At 37.1% G+C, this 23,609-nt stretch overlaps 1 protein-coding gene across 12 annotated transcripts in view; it reads left to right on the forward strand.

The window, feature by feature from the left end:
* The first annotated feature begins 16,888 nt into the window (after positions 1 to 16,888).
* Positions 16,889 to 23,609, forward strand: part of CCDC66 (coiled-coil domain containing 66) — a 41,005-nt gene continuing 34,284 nt past the window's right edge. For 8 of the 12 annotated variants that reach the window (XR_014696319.1, XR_014696320.1, XM_084530502.1 and 5 more), the window contains exons 1-6: positions 16,889 to 17,007; positions 18,416 to 18,480; positions 20,294 to 20,316; positions 21,356 to 21,779; positions 22,748 to 22,883; positions 23,075 to 23,178. Coding sequence is in view for 10 of the 12 variants with exons in the window: in XM_084530502.1 (XP_084386628.1) it covers positions 16,997 to 17,007; positions 18,416 to 18,480; positions 20,294 to 20,316; positions 21,356 to 21,779; positions 22,748 to 22,883; positions 23,075 to 23,178 (763 nt within the window). In the remaining 2 variants the exon portion in view is untranslated. The other 4 variants (XM_084530505.1, XM_084530507.1, XM_084530499.1 and 1 more) reach the window with 4 other exon arrangements.

Here is a 23,609-nt window from a genome sequence, read left to right on the forward strand (position 1 = left end):
TTTTGAAGCTGTCTTGTCTTGCTCTCCCAGTAGTATAATTAGCTGGTATTTGTTCTGCCTGGTCTGTATTTTAAATCCTGCTTTATGGGACGTTGGCAGAGTTCGTCTTATCACACTTTCAAAAAATAATAATTCTGTCATAATGTCAGAAATGAGGGCATAATCTGATATGTATTACTTTAGGAGCGATGCCAGCTTTAGCATTCCTTGTTATCAATCTACTCAGTGTCTTACCAATTCACATATGGTGCTCTACCACAATTGTCTCCATTATGACAGCAGAGCTACTTGTATGGTTATATGGTGAAAATCAAGAAAATGATCCAATGAAAATTAACACCTCTTTCCCCTCCATTTTTCTCTTCATGAAAAATTTTGTCAGATCATTCTCAGTCCAGCTCAACATGTGACTTCATAAAACACTTTTACCACCATACAGAATCGAATAGCAGTGAAGAAAGGGGTAAGACTTACATTGAATCTTTTATCATAGCCAAGGAACTTCTTTTCCTTCAGCACGGTGAAAAATGTGGGCTTAGTTGTTTGAGAAAGCTTCTTATGTCCTTTAGTATCTGAGTGCACTCATTTTAGTTGAAATACTAGAAACCACAACTTTTTTTTAAGTGCTATTTCAGAGTGCAGATTCACGTAATAATCTTGTTACCCTCTGCTGCTCTACCAATATAAGCACAGTCTTTCAACAAACACAAAAAAAATACTTCTGAGCTGTTTTTAAATTTCCTAATTTATTTTCACTACTAACCTGTTCGTAAGTCATAATTTGTGTAAGACTATATCGAAATTACTGTTCATATTAAATGCAACTTTCTCTGGGAAAAAGGAACAATTCAAATCTTGAACATATTATCATATGGTTAATTGGATAAATTAACAATATACTGTGGAATAACATTTTTAAATCTAAAAAACAATTATGTGATTTTAGTAAAAAATCCTTCAATATGTCAGGAAAAAAATCTCAGTGAAGTAAAACCATTGCTCTTACCTGACCTCTGTTATAATATTCAAAATGGTACTGAATAAAAAAAGTTGAACTAGGTGTTTTTAAATCATTTCCATTTTTTTCTTCCTTCTGTACATATTATTTGTAACAAATTAAAGACTCAGCAAAAACTACAGATCTTGTACATAAAGGAGCAATTGGGTATTTAGTTTCATCATCTGAGAGGAAAAAAAAAAATCTATTTATTGATTAGCCTGAGTAGAAAGTAGAAAGCAACTGTATTTTTTCCTTACCTGTAACGTGATCAGCATGTGTCAGAATTTAGGAACTCCAATAACAGAAATGTCCTGTAGCAGAGCTCCTACCTGTAGCTGAACTCCTGTTGGCAAGGGATTACATCTGTAGGTCTCACAGCTTCTGTCACATTCAGCCTATTGGTTGGTTGCATTGTAAACACAAACACTGCCACAAATCCAGAACATTTTCAGTCTAAACAGGGATAAATATGACAGATGCATGTAGAACACAGATAGAAGGAGGGAGTAGAAAGATTTCATTGTCACAATCCATATCATACTGTACTGGGTCTGGCGGTAAAACCACCACACATACTTGTTATGAATTAAAAATAGATGAATTCTGTAGCACCAAACACAATGTTTCTAGAGCTTAGAACTCTCATAAACAAGTTGCTGAATTATTGCTTGGCAACTTCTGCCCTTGAGGCAGCAAACCTTCCAGTTGCCCCTATTCTTCTCCTTTTGGTTTTATTTATCACCCAGGACAATCAGTTCTGAGAGTCATGGACAACATCTTCTTTTCACCAGACCACGATATGTATGCATTTTATAATCATTACAACCTTTCAAGTGGCCTTGAAAATTTACTTTAATTCCACTGTGACATTATTAGCTTTACTCAAATTTCACAAGTATACAAAGATCATTTAATAAGATCTTAATTGCTCTAAGTTATTAATTTCTTTAGCATGAAAGAAGAAAACAACAGTGAGGAATAAAGTAAAAAATTCACTATATTAGGAAAGAAGAAACGCAAATGAAAAAGTATATACAGATAATAGGTGTTAACTCTGTCCATATAGTAGCTGTCAAGGGTAATGCATGCACAGTAGAGCCCGGGTAAGGAATCCCTTTCCAAGTTGCCAATTAGGTAAGTCATTTATGAAATATTATATATTATACACACAAACACCCATGTAGCCATATATCACTGTTTTCAGTATTTTGCTTCCTCTGATACTGAATAAATATGTTTATTAACCTTGATAGAATGAAAGAAGCAAAACAACAACAAACTCTTACAATTTTCCAGAAGTCATGTTGCATAAAGCCATGTAGCCATAGAGATGAGATAAAAATGCATTTTTCTGTGTTACTGGAAAAAGAGCTATGTACATGCTGTGAAAGTGAGAAGCTTGTTAGAACAAAATCTAACGTATTTGTAGAAAAATTTAATCAAGTGGTTTAATAATACTGCCCTATCCTGCAAAACCAAGTAGAGAGAGAAAAGGTTACACCCCTATTATTCTGGAAGAGCAATTAATGTGTTTCAGCTCCTGGCCATATGGCTGTTTTGCAGACTATCTTTGAACATTCTCTGTAGGCATCTTTGGCAGTAGAGTAGCAGCACAATCTACCTCTATATTTTAAATCTCTAAATCAAGTCAAAAGGCACATACACTAACTGAGAAGAATCACACAAGCGTTCAGCAAACATATTTTTAATTGCTATTAGAAACCAACACAGTCATTACTATGTTGGTGTTGCAGCCTTTTCCTTTGCAGCTTCACTAATACTCCTTAGAAACTTCCATTGCTCTGGCAATTCTGTTAAAAACAAGTTATTTTCTATCTAGTGTGAAGAAGACTGACAGAACTTGGCTCATTCTTACTACTGTGATCTAATAATGTATGCTCCTTAATTATCACAATTGTTATTATTTGTATTGTAAAAGAATACTTATTCAAATATTGTAGAGCTCCCTTTCAAAAACTGATAATTTTTGGTAATGTGTAAAACTTTACACAAGTATGGAGCAATTTCTTGTAGATACTGGCAGAATAAACACTGGCAGATTTCATTTGTTCCAGAGTATAATACAATAACACTATCAGATGTATATTTGCATTGCAGTACTATAGAAAAATCATTGCAAAAGGAAGACTAGACTGGCTTGAGCCACAGCAAGCAACATGACAATTTGTTGTCATGTTTGTCATCACAAGTTCAGTCTCATCTTGTAGTAGTCAGATAAGTGTACTGTCCTCTGAAGCACAGAACAACATTTCTGAAGGCTCTGACACAACATTTTTCTCTCCTTTTATTAATAAAGGTCCTTTGGCTGTTCAAAAAGGGAATATCCTGAATTGCCAGTGTCCCAGTGTGCTTCTATTCAAGCTTATCTAATTCAACAGAACAAAGCTTTCAGAACCAACTGGAAAGAAATACCACATATACTTACATATGTTTTTGCATATGTACACTTAGAAGTACAATCCCATATATATATATAAAATATGTGTGTATATGTATACACACACCCATATATATATAAAGCTTTCATGGTAGAAACAGAACAGTTGGCAAAGCTTACTCATGAAGTGGGATTGAATCATAAATCATTCAAGAGATTCAGGCTGGTTTCCTAATTTTCTGCAAAACAATTATTGCTAAATATAATAGATACTCCCTTCAAAGATGGTAAGAATTACTTCCAAATGAATTTGCATCTTCAAAAATTCTAAAGCACATATGAAAATGGTAGTATGCAGCAAGTAGCATTTGTTAAAATCCTTTAAAATTATTTTGAAATATAATGAAGTTCAACCCAAACAAGCAACTTATGATTAAAGAGCTTTGCTCTGAAAACTCGACAAAAAGAGAGACTCAGAACAAAGATGGGAGAATGCATTGCATCAGCATAGCCCATCGTTCTCTTGTTTTTTAAAGCTTTGGCCATAATGCTGAAATTTATGTTTCAGCTATACCCCAGGTCTGGAAAGGTTAAAATCAAGACAAAGATAAAAGCAAAACATTTTCAATTCAAAAAGCCTCTTTATTGTTAAATTTCTAGGGAGAAAAAATGGTTTAACTGAAAGTTTTAAAGCCAAATCATTTTCTACAGTTATTTATTTTAGTCAAAACTGCATCTGTTATTACTGCTTTGTTTAACTTTTCTACACACCACTTAGTCAGTCAAAGATTTACAAGGTACTACACACAATATGAAAGAAATTCTAGGAATTTCTGGAAGATTAAACTGCTAAGGTGGGGTTTAGAAATTCAGTGAAATCTATGAAGGTTGACAAACCTATTGTCAACCTTAATTACAACTGTGGGCTTCTGAATGTGAAAAGTCAAAATTATAATAAAACTTTTTATTTGGGAGCATTTATGATATTGTATGAATTGAGGGAGTGAGATTCACCATCATATATTACCTGTAATATTAACAATATCTTTGGTAAATGCATATAAAATATTAGTTATCCAATAGACATTCTTCATACAGTTACAGGGATGACAAAAAATATCAAGAAAAAAGATTTTTTTTTTTTTTTTAAGCAATGGCTATAAAGAAATGAATTTAACAACCAAATGAAAATCCATGGGGCCAAACAGAAAATGGTACTAACCATTTAAGTTTTTACTTCATGATCTCCTTACTCTAGGTAGTACAGAAAGTGAAGTTTGCAGCAATTTATAACCTTCCCCCAAACTTAAACCTGAATCCAAACACTGTTACAGCTCAAGGGTGAAGGAAAAGAGAACGTGCTGAAGTTTTGGGAAGAAAGCAGATACTGATGAAGGGGAGGACAAGGGGCTATGGAAATGCCTAGGGAAGTGGCATTGTGTACAGAAAAGGACAGATGAGGCAACTCATTAGAAAATCCTACTCTTTTATCCATCAGCACAAATACATTTACATTCAGTCTGCTGATCTTCTATTCAGATTTTTCCTAATCAGATTAGCAGAAATACAAAAGCATCTTGAAAATGGATACAGAGATGTTGCTTATTCCGCTTGTTCATATCTGCCTCTGGCCAGGAAATGTGCTTCTCTTCCCTTTTCACACAGAAATGATATGATCTAGGTTGTTCATCTTACTAAACTTCTAAGATCTAATTATTTTTTCTAAGCCATGCTACATTAAATTTTAATACTTGCATTTACTATGTTCTCGCTGACTATTTTAACATACATGTATGTAACATTTCTACAGTTCACCCTGTCCAATCAGAAACAATTGAAAAAACTGTACAAAACATTAGCAGCTTTGAAAAAAAAAAAATCATGCTCTCATAGTCATGTCACAAAGGAAGGCAAGGTCTCCTTTACTAACACTTAATAATAAATTGAAATATAGGATATCCACCTACATAAATGAGTATATTTATCTGAAAGCAAGGTAAATGATAGTCATCTCCTCTCCTGTTTATGCTTCCGCTATTTCCTTTTACAGTAAAAATCAACTCATAGCTGATTTCTAACTAATTCCTGCTATTTGGGATTTGTTGTATTTATTATTGTGTCTACTATTTTTCGGATACTACAGAGCTCTGTTTATTTCCTGTAAAGAAAGAAGCGCCTTACACCTTCCTTCCTTTTCCTTTCCTTCCCAAGTGAGGAAGCTTTGCAACTCAGTTTTAAGTTTATTCTAAAATCCCTGACGATCTGATCTAAAATATTGGACAGAAGCCCCAGGAGCTCAGAATGTACCTTTCACTTTTCAGATATGATCCATTACATGAACATATGCTTTTTTTTCCCTCAGGGATTCTTCCAAGAAGATTCTTCCAAGAAGTCCCTGAATAGTACCTAGAAATCAGAATGGTTAAGATTCTGACTAAGTTCAATCTTGTCCTGATAAGACAAAAAATATAACACAGAGCGATTGAAATATAATCACTAGCATTCATTTGCTAAAGCTATCATTTTCTTTTGTGTTTATGCAGCTGGTTTAAGTCTGATTGCTTCAGTGCTTTCTCCTAGTATATCTCCTGCATGATGATTTGTTCAAGCTCTGATAAACATTTATAATCAATATAGGTGGTTTTATCTTTTTTTTTTTTTTAAACAATTTACAGGCATTTTTGTCTTAAGAGAAATTGCACTTTAAAAGTGTATGAATGTAGAAGAAAAATAAAGGAGGGGAGAAAGGTATCTGAACAGCACCTAATCAAATGCTTGCATTGAAAAACTCAGACAGTGGCTTGATCCATTTTTGGTATAGCGAGTGCAGCATTTTACTTTCTCCCCTTTTTCTCCACTGTTTCTTTTGGCCACTTCACTGTGAGTTCAAGATGACATTTTGAACTTTTGTAACACAATATAGCTTTACTTTATTAGTATTTGATTTACTACAGCTTTGCCTTAGTTTATGAAAATCATTCATTTTTAATAGCAAATACAAATAAACATCATTACCATTTCAATATTTTTTTTTTTTTGGTGCTTTTTCTTGTTAAGATCTTGGCTGTTTTAATTTAGCTTTCATTTCTGTCTGTTCAAATACCTGTTGATCAATTTCTTGTGAGAACATTTTCTGCTGTCGTCACATCAGATATTAATTTTATATCTGCTATGAGATGAATTTTATTACATTAAGTTCTTCTGCTATGTAGTAGAACCTACTCAGTTTACCTGGGTGAGTTACTATGCATGAAGTTGATGAATATCAAGATTATATTTGTCCAAGAGAAGGCTCCTTCACAAAGAGTAATAAAATAATTGACAGCCTACTGGATTTTTATGAAAGGCAACAAAGGGAGAGTTAAAAAAAAAAAAAAAAAAAAAAAAAAAAACAGGCTCATTAACTGCAAATATGTTAGATCTGGAGCAAAAAGTCTTAGCTGTCAATGGACAATCCCGTGATGCTCACCATATCTTAATGAAACACAACATGGGCTGATACAATACAAAAAAATCTACCTAACCTCCCTGCTGTAAGTGAATTTCTGCCTAGGCATGTAAGACTATTTTGATTTTTCTGCAGCTTGCAAATTGTACTGAGCAGTTGTCAGATTTGTGCATAATGCATTTCAGTCAAGACTTGAGAAATAAGAGGCTTATTTGTAAGCATTTTGCAGGAAATGATTTCCCTGCAAGCATGAATTGTTAACTGGTAATCTTTGCTTTTACAGTGTTTTACTATAAACTATATCAAAACATGCTTTTAGGAAAAAAAAATGTTACATCTTTCAAAAGGAACACTGGTCCATCCTCACTTAATATGCTGATCATTAGTAATTTCATTTATAAGAAAAAATCCAAACTTGATGCTAAATATTAGTGTTATGACTCATGGACAGCTGACTCCACAATCAGTATGATTGTAAAGTATCAGTGCCCAGTGTATATTCAGCACTGGGCAGCATGGGGGGTAATCCCACCAAAGTTGTGTGCACCTAACGCAGCAACTTGCTTTGGCTATACGTAGTAAAGAGTTACATATTCATGAAGTTTCCCAATACACCTATACATATGCATAGCCTGTCCCCGCTTAGTATTAAAATTAGCTACAAGAAGTCATTTCCATAAATTCCTCATTTCTGCTTGCGTGGTGTTTTGTGGTGGTGGGCTCTGAGGGTCATGGGGATGAAGTAAGATGTCTTCAGGGTTGAACTTTTCACCTCATCTCTTTGCGCGAGCTCTCTGAGGCCTTGGTCACAATCTGGGCCATAAAGTTGTTTTGATCTGGTTTGTGGGGTCCAAGGGGCTCCTGTTATCTGGAGGTCTAAGCGCAGGACAGGCACAGTACATCGAAAATGTAGCACCTATTCGTTCTTAATCAATCGCTCTCCAATTTCTAATTCCATGTTTCAGATATAACTGAATGTTATATAATTAACATTCTAATGTCGTTACTAGAAAATACTGTGGTTTTGATGCAAGCTTTATTCTTCCCTAGCAGCTGATAGGGAATATATATCTGAGAAATACGACTCTCAACTTTTTTATATTTTGACAATCACTGTGTATTACATAGGGAATGCTGAGGTTTTGTTTCTTTGCTAGTAAGAATGTAGAAACTAAACTTGGTAAAATCAGCAGCCACTCAAGTACTTAACTGTGATCGTAATCCATTCTTTGTTTGATAATCTTTTGCCTTATCACACAGTATTTTCCATTTCTACACTTTGTACTAGTTCTGTGATAAGTGTTAACACTACACATAGGCCCCCTTTAGTCACATAAACATCGAAACAAGGTTTCAAAAATTTCTTAGTGGGTAGTAACTGATTACATCAAAAATCTACTATAATTTATGGACATCACATTAGCTCCTGTTTAGAATACTATTTTAAAATCAGAACATGGAGTCCTGCTACCAATTGCAGCACCAGGAAGTAACTGATTTTCTTGAAAGATTTTGTTTGATTGCAGCAGCCAGTTTATTTGGCACACAGTTCTTACATTCACTTCACTAATTGTCAAGTATGCTAACTAAAGACTAACATCTCGCGCTGGCATTTGATTGCAGGACGTTGATAGTTACTCTTTATCTTTTTTTTTTTTTTTTTTTTTTTTTCAAGAAGCAATTAAGGAAACAAGTCTAAAAATTTGCATTTATGTTCCCAACAGTGTACTGAGAGCAAGGCCAAAACCATATTTTCTATTTAACTTCTGACGACTAAATATGAATTTGAACCTGTCCAGTAGCATGTAAAACATCTTCATACCTTGAGGGCTGCTGTTCTTCAGCAGCGATCTTAGATTCAATGTTAATCCGCAGAGCACTTGATGAGGATTTGTTGTTCACATGTGCACACAGCTTTTCTGTAGTTCAAGCTGCTAAATTTCATTAAGAATAATTAAATACATCTTAAAGACTTTCCTAATTTACTTTATTGAATCAGCAATGGCTGGATATCCCAGAGAAAATACATACAAGTATTAGGAAGAAGGAGGGTGATCTCTTTTGGTCACTGTAGGTTAAAAGAATACACTTTCTATGAATATTACAGCTCCTGTTCTGAAAAGGTTTGAGAATCCCTTCCCCTAGAGTTAGAAGAAACACAGATTAATGGATTCAAGCCATACGTATACTTAAATACTTGTACTTAAATTCAACTATTTTAAAAGTATTCTCCCATGCAGCAACAATGCCAAATACAAATCTGGCTACGTTCTATATGCAAGCTCCAAGGAAATGTATTCTTGGGGAACCCTCTCAGCAGTATTTGTATTGTAATTGCATTCACTAGCCATAATCCCAGGCCAAAACCTTTTATTTCTAGCTTCCAAAAGGTACCAGTAACAATGCTGAATTTAATCATTGTGCCAGTCCATTTATCCACCTAGAAAACAAGAATACGATTCTGAGTGAGGTTTACATGCGTATGTGATTGAAAAAAAATCAATGGGACTTGTTCTCTTAAGTCCTTTAAGACCAGATAATAATGGTATTTATGTGCCTAGAGATCAAGACAGACACCTGATGGGACTCTGACAACACCTACCTCCTACTGAAATCTCATCCTCTTACCTTGCTTAGATGGGATATTAGAAAGTTTAATTAATGAGTGATTGAAGTGGTTTGTGTAGTGTTCCATGAGTCTTTAGAGAGATGCATGTAGCCCAAAAGCATTTTCATCCAGACCTCCTGAATGGTAAATCAAGGACTTGGGAATGCTGATGATTAATTTATCAGGCAATGAAACAGAGTCAGATAACTCTTTTTCCACATGCATTCCAACAGTACTTGCATTATAGAAACTTGTATTATCTCCTCTATTCTCCTTCCTACAAACATACACACTTTAAATAATGTTTGGGGACAAGCAATAATAGGAAACATACTCTAAATTTCTTTAGATATTTCACATCAACTCCTGTCATGCCCATTATGCTGGATTCTAATATTCACCTGAAATTTTGCAGATAAGAAACAGTAAATAAAATTACAGAAGTTAGTCATACTCTGTTTTACTCCCTCCCCCCCCCAATTTGAGTCTTACAGAACAGTATCTGTGTTCAAGTTCTCTGTAATGAGGAAAAAAATTGGAACCCCATTTTTGTCTCATGGTGCACATTCATTTCACAATTAAATGTGTATCCAAGGGCAGAATGTAAATATGTCTCTTGAGAGTATGATTTGGGTGAGTCAAGAGGCCATTTGGTAAATTCCTTTCCCTAAAACAGGATCAAATACATGTATATGGTATTTTTAAGCAAGTAAATGGATGAGCAAATTTCTTCACTTAGACTAACCAACCCTTACTTTTTTCAGCCTCAAGCCTCTGCTGCCCTTAGACATAAAATTTTGTGCAAATACATATATAAATATAATATTTGGACAAGAAAATGGTTTAAAAATTTGAAGTTTAGTAACTTTTAGCCAGATATAGCATAGCAGATATAGCATAGCAAAAGTTTTGATATCTCCATGTATAAGAAATGGTAGCAATAATCTCGAATACAAGTAATGCAGATGTTCCCATGCATGGAGGTAAGAGTTCTGAAAATGAGGAATAATTTGGCATACTGTCAGTGTAATTGGGAAGGAAGGATGAATTAAGACAAGGCTAGAGGTGACTTTATTTCAACTCCCCTGTTGCTTACTTTTTTGTTTAAATAAATACATGTGGTTTTACCAAACCACAGTTTTGCTGAAGTTCAGCATTTGATTAACTCTTGATTCTGCATGTTTACTGAAAAACTGACATGACCTAAACAAAAAGGTGATGTTTATAGTTTTCTGCAGCAATCAAAATTGAATAGTAAGATAGTAGTACTATAACAATACTATTGTACTATATTCTTCCTTTAATCTACTATACTGTATGAATTCTTTGTAATAGTTCATGTATATTCATTTACAAACAGTACTAAATACAAAACTTAGAAAGTTTATTCTGTTACTTTGAAAGCACTCCCTTCCCCCATAATGCTATGGCCAATAGTGTGGGTTTAAGAGCTGGTTATGAAATAGAGTACTAGATACGTAATTTAGAAACAAATTTTAGGTACAGCTTCAAATAGCAGCATAGATCAACTAAGTTTATAGCTTTGGACTGCAAGCTTTTTGAAATAATCTATTTTCACACTTGTCTACCAAAATACTGTTTTATTTATAAAATGTTTAAAAAACCTTAAAGGACTGTGAAGCTCATTGTTATTTCAGGAAAATAAAATAAAATAATATAAAAAAAGTTTTGAGTCCTTGCAAGGTGATTTTCTGTATGACAAAGATAAACTTTTGCTGAGATGCTTGAAACTGTAACGCCACCTGCTGTCTCAAACAGAAATCAGGAAGCAATTCTGTTTGGCTGTGGTGGTTTTACCGTGCTAGACAGCTAAATATCACAACCACTCTCTCACTCCCCCTCCATAGATGAGGAGGGGAAGAAGTAAAGGAAAGAACAACTCACGGGTTGAGATGAGGATATTTTAATTAAAAGGAAAAATAATAATTATTAAGGAAATATTATTGTTAACTAAACAATTTAACTAAAGGGGAAAAAAAGGGGGAAGGGGAAAAGCGAGGGAGAAAGGGAAAAGATGGGAAAAAATAAAAAATAAAAATAAAGGCTTTGTAGAAGTGCAGAGGAAAGAAATTACTCTCTACTTCCCACAAATGAGCGATGATTGACCACGTCCTTGAAGCAGGGCCTCAATGCATGTAGCCGGTGTACGAGCGGAGGACCGACGTTTTCACAACAAGAGCCCACCCCTCCCCTCTTCTTCCTGTTTCCACCTTTTATTGCTGAGTGTGACATCATATGGTATGGAATATCCCTTTAGTTGGTTTAGGTCAGCTGCCCTGGTGATGATTCTTTTCTCACTTTTTGCCGACCTCCTATGAGGGTGTACTGGGTCTGGCTGGAATGTTAACTTTCCCGGCAGCAGCCCATACAGTGCCGTACTCTGTACTTGTAGCTGGAACAGCAGTGGTATCACACCAGTGTTGTGTCTGCTGCTGAGCAGTGCTGGCACAGCATCAGGCCTCTCTAACCCTCCTAGGGGATGGGAAAAAAAGTGAGGAGAGAAACATCACTAGGGCAGCTGACCTAAACCAATCAAAGGGATATTCCATACCATATGATGTCACACTCAGCAATAAAAGGTGGAAACAGGAAGAAAAGGGGAGGGGTGGGCTCTCGTTGGGAAAATGTCGGTCCTATTCTCAAACACTGGCTGCGTGCGTTGAGGCCTTGCTTCAAGGACGTGGTCAATCATCACTCATTTGTGGGAAGTAGAGAGTAATTTCTTTCCTCTGCACTTCCATATAGCCTTCATTTATTTTGTTTGTTTGTTTTCTTCCCTTCTTTTTATTTTTTTTTCCCTTTTCCCCTCCCTTTTCCCCTTTCCCTTTTTATTTCCCCTTAGTTAAATTGTTTAGTTCATGGTAGTCTTTATTTAATTGTTATTATTATTTCCCCTTAATTAAATTATCCTTATCTCAACCCGTGAGTTGTGCTTTGCTTTACTTCTTCCCCTCCTCATCTAAAGGAGGGGGAGTGAGAGAGCGGTTGTGGGGTTTAGCTGCCCAGCACGGTAAAACCACCACAGAGGGTTGGAGAGAGTCCTGATGCTGTGCCAGCACTGCTCAGCAGCAGACACAACACTGGTGTGATACCACTGCTGTTCTAGCTACAAGTACAGAGTACGGCACTGTATGGGCTGCTGCAGGGAAAGTTAACATCCCAGCCAGACCCAGTACATTAGCTGTATTATATAAAATGCTACATGTAGAATAGAAATCCATTAATGTAGAAAATTGGGTGTAAAGCATGTAAGTAGATGAAAGAAAAATAAAAATAAATCATGAAGAATTACTTAGAACACAGTCTCCCTTTCACTTGGCTTTCAATGGTTGAGGAAAAAAGTGAGATGAGAAACAAGGTAACTACCAGCAAAGATTGCACAGCTATCAGCCCTGTTCATCAGAAAACAATATTCTCTTACATTTCTCACCACATGGTGATACACAGCTGGGATGAAATCAGGGAGATACAAGTCATGAAAGTGAAAAAACACTTATTACAGATGCAATGTTTTAAGCATGATTGTGAATCTCAAAGCTGACTAGGAAGAAGACAATACTTTGGTCTTCTTTTTCTCCATTAGCAAAGAGGTGGTTGTCTACAGAAAGCTAGGATTTCATCTCTACAGTGATGCTATATTTCAGTTAATTAGGTTTTGGGAGGAGTAGGATGGTGCAAGAAGAGGAGTAAGATTAAGTTTTATTTAACACCTTATATTGAGGGTTTTGAGAAAGCTAAACAGAACATAAGGTATATAAGCACTGTTAATTAGAAGGGACTGTGAATACCAAAAGAGATCCCCGAAACAGAAAAATTAAAAGATGTACACTGAAATGTTAGACATGAAAACTAACTCAATCATCTGGAGGAAAACAAAAACAAAAACAAACAAAAAAAAACCACACTTGTAGTTCTTTAAATGAGAGAATGAAAATATTAAGAGAATTAAAAGAGTACAGCTTAAAGCAGTACTTATGGGTCATTGTGGAGGAATGGTTAAGTGAACTAGGACATGTGGATGTTGGGCAGTTAGGAGGCAATAGGCTAGTGAAGTACCGTACTCAACTCGCATGAGTCTGGCACGTATGCAGCTGGCTGAGAGCCAATCAGGCTCAAGGACACGATGCCCTTGGGCGATTGGGAAAGTCCCTAAGGCGGGACAGTGGCTAAAAGAAGAAGGAACTAACTGAAAAGAGCGGGAAATGTTAGCCAATCCTGAGCTTAGTTTTTCCAATATGTATGAGTTGATTATGTTCGAATTAGATAAAAGGCGACTGAGCTATCCATTAAAGTTGAAGTTCACTGTTCACTCATATTGAGCGTCTGTGTCTTCCTTCCGTCGACAACAGGTCATGATTAGAAATAAAGGAAAATAAAAGGCGCTATGTGGAGCACTACTAAAATTGCTATTCTTTAAACAGCACACAGACACAGTGCCTGGTTGAAATATTTTCAATTCAAATTAACGGGCAATGTCCTTCTTGATGTACAAATCCTATTGCAAGGCTGTGGGGGAGCATTGTTCAGTGGGCTTTAATCAGAAGCATGAATTCTTTGGTTTGGTTTTCATAGAATCAGAATTTGGTTTTCATAGGTTAGAGAAGACCTTTGTGAAATATGTTCATCTGATTCGTGAGCATAAAAACCAGCTGCCTGATGTAATAGGTATGCATCTTGGTGGAGCAGAGACTCCTGGTGCACCCAGCGCTATTTGCTTGCCTCTATTCGTTTAATAAATTGTAAACTTTAATTGCAATCCTATTTGGGACTCAGTCATTTATTACACCTTCAAGATCATCTGGTCCAACCATCACCTGTTTTGTCTCATTTCTATCCAGTTTTCTATCCTGGACTTTATGTTTTCCACGAGTTAGTGGGGGCTCAATTCAAAGTAGATATCCAATCCTCTAAGTATTGGCCACACGTTCAGGTCACCAGGGGGCGTAACAGCAAAGACCTGCGATGGCAGTAGCAGAGGGGAGGCGATGGTGTAGAAGGATCGATCCATGGACAAACCCGTAGCTCCCTCACTGTCTGGCAAACCACAGTTTCTGACTGTGGTCCCACAGGGCTCTTTAAGGGCTCAGAGATTGCTCACCAGGTGCCGAGCAATCCCACCGCAACTCTGTCGTTTTTAGTTGCAGAGTCCCACACCTTGACCTCAGTTTGGTCCCATATTTCAGGATCATAAACTGTCAGATTGTTAATAAGGAGAATAAGCTGTAAGGTTACCAGGACAGTCTTTGTTTCTAAGGACATACATGTATGATTCCCCATAATGCACAGCTGCTTACCAGTGTGAGAAACACTCTGTAGCCAATAACTTAGGCTCAGGCAAGGATCTCAGTGAAGTAGTAATTTATTTGTGATTGTGATGGTAGGCGCCCCACAAGCAGGAGAGTGCACCTACTAGTTCCAAAACACAGTTTAGATACCTTTTGATGACAGGACCCTCCCCTATTTCCCCACTGAGTGGGTAATCCAGGTTCACAATCTATCTGATGCTTCACAAACAATGTATGGCCTTCAGTTGCCAGCCTGTTAAATTTCAAATTTCTTTTGATGTTTTTACTGCTTGAAGTGGTAATGTTTCTTCACTTATCTGACTTGACTTAACACCGTGATTTTCACCTAATTGTCCTAAGGAGTCTGGTTGTCTCCATTTTACAAGGTTGCCTGTTAAGCTTATCACTGCAAGCATATCTCAATACCACATTGTTGCTCTAAACAATGTAACTGCAAAAACAACATTTCTATTCCCACAATTCCCCCCTTTTCCTCTTTATAAACTGTTGATTTTTGCAAATCTTTTCTCTAAGGTCTAATTTGGTAGATATCTTCTTCTTCTTCGCTTTCTTTGCTTTCCATCTCCTCATCATCACCTTATCTGAGTAAAGGTGGTGGCTCCATGGTCATTTGTTTCAATAGTGCAGTTTCAGTTAACCACTGTACTAGTCCTCTTACACAGAGGATAATGCAGCAACCAATGGCTGTCAAAACTCCTACAACTACGATCAAAGATGTAAATATGCCTAATTTTTCTGCCAATTCACTGGCAAGGGTGGTAAACCCTTGCGTTAGAGCTCTAGTTACTGAGCCATCTGGGGCAGTATTGATGGGTACAAAAGTGCAAAAATGGTTGATCAGTATCACACACACACCTCCTTCCTCCACGAGCATCATATCTAATGCTATTCTGTTTTCCCAAGCCATTTTGCTTGTGGCATCTAGTTGTTCAGTGATTCCTCTTATGGCATCCCTTGTATAATTTATGAATCTCTGCTGATTATAATAAATGTAATGAATCCAATCCACATTCTTATTGATTGTGTTATAAATGAAGTCTCAACTCAATCTGAATTTTGTAATATTTATAAAACAAATATTTATAAAAGGTATAAAAGGCAAGTAAACAGCGCTGAGTGTGCGGGGAGTCTACGCTCCACCAACACGCACACACGAACATCAAACATTCTAAACATATAGAACATGGCTTTTACATACTAAACCCAAATATGCCTATACGTACGTACAATCAGGAAAGAACAAACAATCCTTTAAGTTCCATGACTTACTAAACTCGAGTATGCCTATACATATGTAAAATCAGAAAAGGTAACAAACAATCCTTTAAGTTCCATGACTTATCAGTCTCCATTTTCCATTCCTTTTGAACAATATGTCTCGCTTCAAGTTGTCAAGCAACTCGGTCTTCAGGCCTTATGTATCCCATTCTTCCCAGATTGAAGAAAAGCATATCCATCTCCTTTTCAAGGCCAATGAGGCCTGGGTCAAAAGGCACGTCCAGGTCATCAGAGCGTGTAACAGCAAAAGTCTTCGATGGCAGTAGCAGCAGAGGGGCCGACGGCGTAGCAGCCGGATCAGTAAAAGAGCCCGCAGCGCCCTCACTATCTGGCAATCCACACGTTTCTGACTGTGGCCCCACATGGCTCTTTAAGGCCTCAGAGACTGTTCACCAGGTGCCGAGCAATCCCACTGCAACCTTGTCATTTTTAGTTGCAGAGTCCCACACCTGATGTGGTGTCCCTATCTTCTCGGGACTTCACAGGAGGCGCGTTACTGAGAAAAATGTCAGCCTCTCTTATCTTTGCCATTCCTGTAGGCCCTAAATCAAAGTCCCAGAGACTTGCTCGCTAACGTTACCAATCAATAAATGCCCTGTGAAGAGCTAGGAAGTAATATTTGGAAAAAAGTTCTCAGGCAGCCGCCCGTCCCTGCAAAGGGCAGACTCAGCTTCCGCAAGGCGTCTCTGCAGCGCCCCAGGGTGCACCCCCCTGCAGCCCCGTAGGGCCACAAGCCGAGAACATCCCCCCCAGCAGGACTCCATTCCCCACAAGCCCCCGCTCCGCCATCCCCTGCAGTGTGCGAGGAGCCCATTGGCTCCGCTGAAAAACCTATCGCCTACCACCTCCTTGCGCGGGGCTGGCAACGGCCGTACACAGAGCGCGGGCGCCCGAGGCGGCCCCAGGCACCCCTCAGCACCCACGGCCCGGCCGCGCCATGAACCTGGGGTAAGGAGCGGGAGCGGGGCCCTCCTCACGGCCGCCTGTGGGCACCGCCTCCGCCCCGGTCGCTGCTGGCGGTCCCCGCGAAGCCCCGAGCCGAGCCGAGCCGAGCCCCGTCCCGTCCCTCAGGGCCCTGGAAGAGGCCCCGGGCCTGGCCCTGTCCCTCAGGGCCCTCAGCCGGCCGGAAGACCCGCGGGCCTGCCGCAGCCCGCTGGCAGCCTCGGGCCCCTTCGCCGTGTTAATTGGAACGGTGCTCAGTAGAAAGCTACGAGCGCCTGGGGTTTTCAATGAAAGGCAGCTTCAACATAAACTTTATTTTGAGTACCCTGAGAATGAATCGGACAGATTTTCTTAATTACGTGGAAGAAGAAAAGGCGTTGGGCACTTTGTGCTCATAGCGAGGCCTTCCTATGGTTTGTTTTTTTTTATGTTTGTTGCGCGTGGGTTTTTTTGTTCGCTTTTTGTTTGTTTTTATAAATCCTTATGGTAACATTTGTTCTACTTAAAACAAATTGTACTGTTATAAATTTCGAGTCAATTTAGCTTTATAAGATTTATTTATGGGGTTAATAAAAGGTAAGTAAGCAGCACTGGGTGCGCAGGGAGCCTGGGCTCCTCCAACACGCACACACATTACATCAGGCAGCTGTTTTTTATGCTTCTAGGTCAATACATATTCATTATTCATTACTACTTCTAGAAAAGGCAAGGTTATTATAATTAGTTCCCGGAATCCGAACCCTCCCACTGGTGCATGCGTTATCAGTCTCCAGTGGTCCCTTGGGGAGTCTCTCATGCTGAAGGCTCGTAGTCTTCCTCCCAGGCTTTGTCCTTGTCCTTCTCCTTTGTCCATCTTGGCCAGATATCAGGGACTTGCGTAGCGTCCCATGTAGTAGTCACAATAGTTAGCAGTTATTCTGAAACCCCTTTGTTATCGTATCCCCAGATATCAGAGACTCAAGGTTTACCCTTCAAGCCCTCTATTGACATGAATTGCTAGAACATTCCTTACAGTACTATTTTGCATGGAAGCATAGTTCAAGACTTTAGAATGCAACACTTCACAATGAACAGTGCAGGAATTCACAGAGATTGTTTAGTATTTTTTCTAGAATACAGTGACACCTTCACTCTAAAGACATACCTTGTAATGGGCTAATCCAAACTTTCCAGTATCATTAATAAAAATGTATCCTTTTTGTGACCTGTTTTCTTTGGATTGAGGAACTGCTCACAAATACACAAAGTTGGAGACTGAAAGTCCACCTTGACCTACAGTAAATATAATGTTATAATGGACTACAGTTGTTTTTGTTATTGATGTAAAGATCTTAACCATTACCATATTACTTAATAGTTCAGACTTCTCTCTCTCTCTCTCTTTCTTTCTTTCTCTCTCTTTCTCCTTTTGCAGAGATGGACTGAAGCTTGAAACTGAAGTGTTGGATGGAAAGCCTAGGCTAATTTTGGCTTCTTATGGTATTTTTTCAGTCATTTATCTGAAGTAATTTTTAAAGCTTCTTAGACTTCTAAGCAATATGAACCACAGCTTTATTGAAATATTCAGATTAGGAAGAATATTTGTACAATATTTGTGCTATTACGTGGCCCTCTTAACCAACTTGCCACTGGTCTAGGTTGATACTGAACATCTGAGTAGTCTGTCCACAGGTGAACAGCTGCCAAATTGTCTTGACAGTTTAGAGCTTGTCTGCCTTCATAAAATGTTAAGTACTATTGTATATAGACTGTCATAACTATAGAACACCTGCAACTTAGTAGCACTTATTAACAAGGAAAAAGCAGCTTAGTAACTCCCTGCTTAATTTAAAATTCTATTATACCATGCTTTTGAATTTAAAGTAGTTTTAGTATCTGGCAACTGAGATTTATCATTTTCAATGAGTTGTTTATTTAGGCCAGATCTCATTGCTACCACACTAGAAAAAACTCTCATATGTTAATAATTAAACTTTATTAAAATCAAGGTTTTTGTTTTATCAAACATAAACATTTATCAAATCTATACAAGCATAAAACCATTTTCTCTAACTGATGGCATTCAGGGTACAGGAATTCTCCATTTAATGCCCTCCAAATTCTATTCCACTTTTTGCTGTCAAATGAGACATTATGAGAGTCAACAAGCAATACATCTACTGGAGACAAAACCTTGCAACACCTCTGAAACAGCAGCGCTACAGCTTTCACTTACCTCAAACGTAGCTCACATCATACATGGAAAATTCACTGACCCTATTCAGAGGGTCACTCTTTATTATGGGTAACACTCTTAATTATAATTAAAGGGTAACACTCTTTATTATGGAAAATATGAGATGGTTCACAATTTAATGCATGGCTCTCCAGGAGAGATTTAGCATACTCCCAAGTTTTAAAATGTTCATCTAAATGGAAGACTATTAATAGGGTGTTTTGCAGAAAGTCTGAACGGTTAGTATTCTCCAATGCAAAAAAAATTCAGGAGCTACCAGTGCAAAATGTATGACAACCACTGTCAGAGCAATGATTGCATAGTGCAGCTGAAGCAGCGTTATCTTCAGAGATTTGTTCCACCAAAGTACCATTCCACTTGTTTTCTCCTCCTTTTCCCTTACCCATGTGTGCAAGATTTCTCATGTTGAGTATCACATTCTCTCTATTAACCAGTATTATAATATTCTTTATTATTAAGTATTATATTAAACATAATATTTTTGTAACCACCAGCTCTGTGCAAAACTTGGCTTAAAATACTGAAGAGTATGTATACTTCAGGGCAGCAATATGGGGGAACAGTAAAGGGTGGTGCGATTATGAAAGTGTTGTTTCTTTAGGCTGTAAGTGATGGAGACATAACATCATGTAGTATATGGGGTTGGATGCATGGACTGTCCTGGAAAAATGTGACACAGAAAGCAAACCAAAAAAGCACAATAAACAAACAGTTAAAAATAAGCCATAAACCTCTGGGATCTCTGGGAAAAAGAACAAGTAGCAGGGGAAGATCAGACTGGTACAGTAGTTCTATAGATGACTGAAGATAGATACTGAAATATATCCAGATGGGTTTTTTGTTTTGTTTTCCAACATACTTTTGAAGTGTATATTCTGATTTTTTTATTTTTTTTTAAAGTAAAATAATAGAGGCAGATGTTACAGGGAAAGTACTTGCCCCACCTTACAAAATAGCAGATGACTATAATAGTTTGTGAATTTCTTAAGATCTGTTTTTCAGGAGGAAGTTGCTGTTAAACACTGCTCTCACATATTTGTGTTTGTTTCCCAAAAGATAAATCAAGGCTTTCAGTGAAGGTAAGTGAAGAAATTACTTCTCAATTACTTCATACATTATACTCTTCAATTTGTTAACAGACATTTGAAAACACAGTTGAAGTGTCTCAGTATTTGTAATCAGTTATGTTTATGAAAATGGATTTCTCAGGTTCACATCATACAATATCCTGAGTTGAAATGGACCCACAGGGATCATCGAGTCCAACTCCTGGCTCCACACTGAGCCACCTAAAAATTAGACCCTATGGCTGGCAGTGTTGTCCAGACAGTTCTTGAACTCCAGCAGCTCAGTGCTGTGACCACTGCCTTGGAGAGCCTGTTCAGTGCCTGACCACCCTTTCAGTGTAGAACCTTTTCCTATATCCAATCTGAATTTAAAAAGAGTTCAACAACAACAACATCATCAACACAAGGTTGAATTTTAAGTTATATGACTACTTTTACCTTTGCAAAATGCTTTAGTTTGCCAATCAGGAAGTCACCCAAATTGGAACTTTCAGAAACCCTAAAGGGATTCTGGTAAATATGATCTGAAATGTGTTTTAGTCCCAGTGTAGTTGTATAGGTTGTCCCTGTCTTAGTAAAACTGGAATGCAGTGAGCAGGGGAACCAGAGCAAGCCTGTACTTGTGAGATAAATACGAGTGTATATCAGGAAGCCTGGAAAGGGTAATGTTATTACAGAACGGAAGAGTCAAGACTGAAATAGTTGTGGCTGTTTCATGAAGACATATACCTGTTCAAAGCCATACTTCAGAAATACCAAAGAAGAATGAAGGAATATTCATGGATTCTTTTAAATGTTATGGTGTGTCAAGTAATTTTTCATGTCATCTTTATATATTCAAATTTAGGTGCTGTATCCTCATTTAAGGTATTCCTAGCACTCAGAGATATTTCACTAGTTTAAACATAGTTTCTACTGATGGAACAGAAAGGAAAAATGACTCTTTTACCTGTTGCTTAAATGTTTTTGTTTGGTACTTCTGAGAATTTATTTCCTTAGCTTATTTAATACCTGGTGAAGTCTTACTTCTTTTTTTTTTTTTTTTTAAAAGATGGGCAATAAAGCCAGAGTCCCTAAACAGGTACTGAGAATAAGGCATACTGGACATATTCTGAGGTCAATGCAGAATGCCTGTATCAAGCAGGAAAACTTAGCAAAACCAAGGAGTGAATCATGCTTATCAATGACAAAAGGTGAAAAAATGCAAGTAACTAAACCTTCTTCAAATGAAGCCACAGATAGAGATCGCTCTTTGATTTTTCAAAGAGATAACACAAACAGGAAGCCTGATTCAGAGAATCTTGATGTTACAAAAAGTAAACAGAGACATCAAAATCCACATATACGTGTATCAGCTGAAGACCTAGGAAATTTGGTGTGTTTAACACAAGAACAGCTTCAACAGATTTTGATGACTGTAAAAGAAGGAACTAGAAGCATCTTTGAGACTCATAATGAAAAGCAAGAGGAAACGGGTAAGGTGCATCCTGCTGTAAAAGTACAGTTTCCATACAGATAGATGAAGTTTGTTTCATGGAAATGGAACTAAACATGAAAGTTTAATTTTGAATTCATAATTTAAGTTTATTTGCATGCTGCAGAGATGTTACTCCAATGGTCTCTGACAACATACTGTTTGCTACTATAGATATGAAATTATGAAATTGCCTATTACTGTTTAGGAATCAAACATGTTAATGCTAACAGTAAAAATTAGGAATTGCTTGATAGTACTCTAATATTTTGCAGAGTAAGAAAGCAAGCAACTGCCAACGTTTTGTGCTGAAATTAAGTATTTTACATTGAGGAAAAAGATACATAGTGGAATGGCACTGTACCATTACCATTATAAGTTTGAAAATAAAAATAACAACACACAGAGTTAGGACTTTCTGGTTGTATGAAGATTTTAGGTATTGCTATGCATCTCAAGAGCAGCAGAGACATTTTCCTCTGGCCCCAAGATATACATGCATCTTTTTGCCTAGCTGTAATACTACTGTTGAGTATTACTTGTTTTGCAGTCCTTATAGTGCCACGTGTGAGAACTATTGTGTATGTTCTTGTATTACATCTTTACTCCTGTTTGTAGACCTATGAAAGAAGTCAGCTCTTTGTCACCACAAACAAGACACACTGAAATTAAGTAATTACAAAACAGAAATTACTTTTACTGAGTACAAAAGTCTGAGCTGTTTGTCAAGTAGAAGCATTTATTATAAGTCTAGCATTCTAAAAATACCCTGTGAAGTTTTAACTTACATGCCTTAAACATGCAAGCAGAGCTAAAAACCGTTCTATTAAAGAATGTCGAGTTTGCAAGTTTCTTGTTTTTAAAGTAGTAAATATTGAGAAGTATTTAGTGGGCACACATGCTTTATTTACTTACATGTGGATATATATGTATATATTTACATTAAGATGTGTTTGTATTCTATTACAGCCGCTAATGAGTCATCAGAGGAAAACACAAGCTTTTTGGAGAAATGCTACAATGAAGTTTCATCTGTTCCAGATGAAGCTAATTCTAACTCAAGCAGGAAACAAGAGTCATATCTGCAACAAGGACAGAAAGTTATGTATGTAAATCTGTGTTATTGTCTACAAAAAAGTGTCCCCATTAATGATTAATATTGTTAATCTTCTTATTAAAGTAAGAATTAATATTCTTAATCACAGTAAGAATATATCTAAAGGTAACTTTTAAATTAGTATTCAAAATTTAACAGATAAGCTTTTTTGTTATTGTTTTTTTTCTATCCTCCTCTAGAAAGGAGTCATGGAAACCAGCTGACATGTTTACTACCTTGGGTGAAAGAGAAGGGGAGAAAGCCTTGTTAGAATTTAAAAAGACACAATGGAAGAAAGAATTAGGTAATTACAATACAGACTATTTATATTTGATCAATTTAATATGCTCAGGATGCCAAGAAACCTTGCATTCCTTATGCTTTTATAGATCTACTTGTATCAATGCAATTGCTACAAATTTGGAAGTTACGTACTTTCATTTGTCTCTACGAAAGATTGACATTTATGAGTTTCAAAAAAATCTGTAAAGAAAAATCTGTAACATATTGTGTGCTTCTGAACAAAATATTCTTGTAAACAAGTACATTTGTTTATACTTCATATTGTAGGAGTTACTGGCTACTGATTTGGTCACATTCTTTCACTCTGATAGCCATTATCATTAACAAATGAGTTTGCTTATTTTAAGGGAAAAGTGTTGCCTTATCTACCATTGTGACTGAATGTTGGTTGCAATCTGACCTTGAAATAGTTTGCAGCCTTGCCTTATACCT

The sequence above is a fragment of the Aythya ferina genome (genome assembly GCF_964211825.1).
Source record: "Aythya ferina genome assembly, chromosome: 10".
NCBI lineage: Eukaryota > Metazoa > Chordata > Aves > Anseriformes > Anatidae > Aythya > Aythya ferina.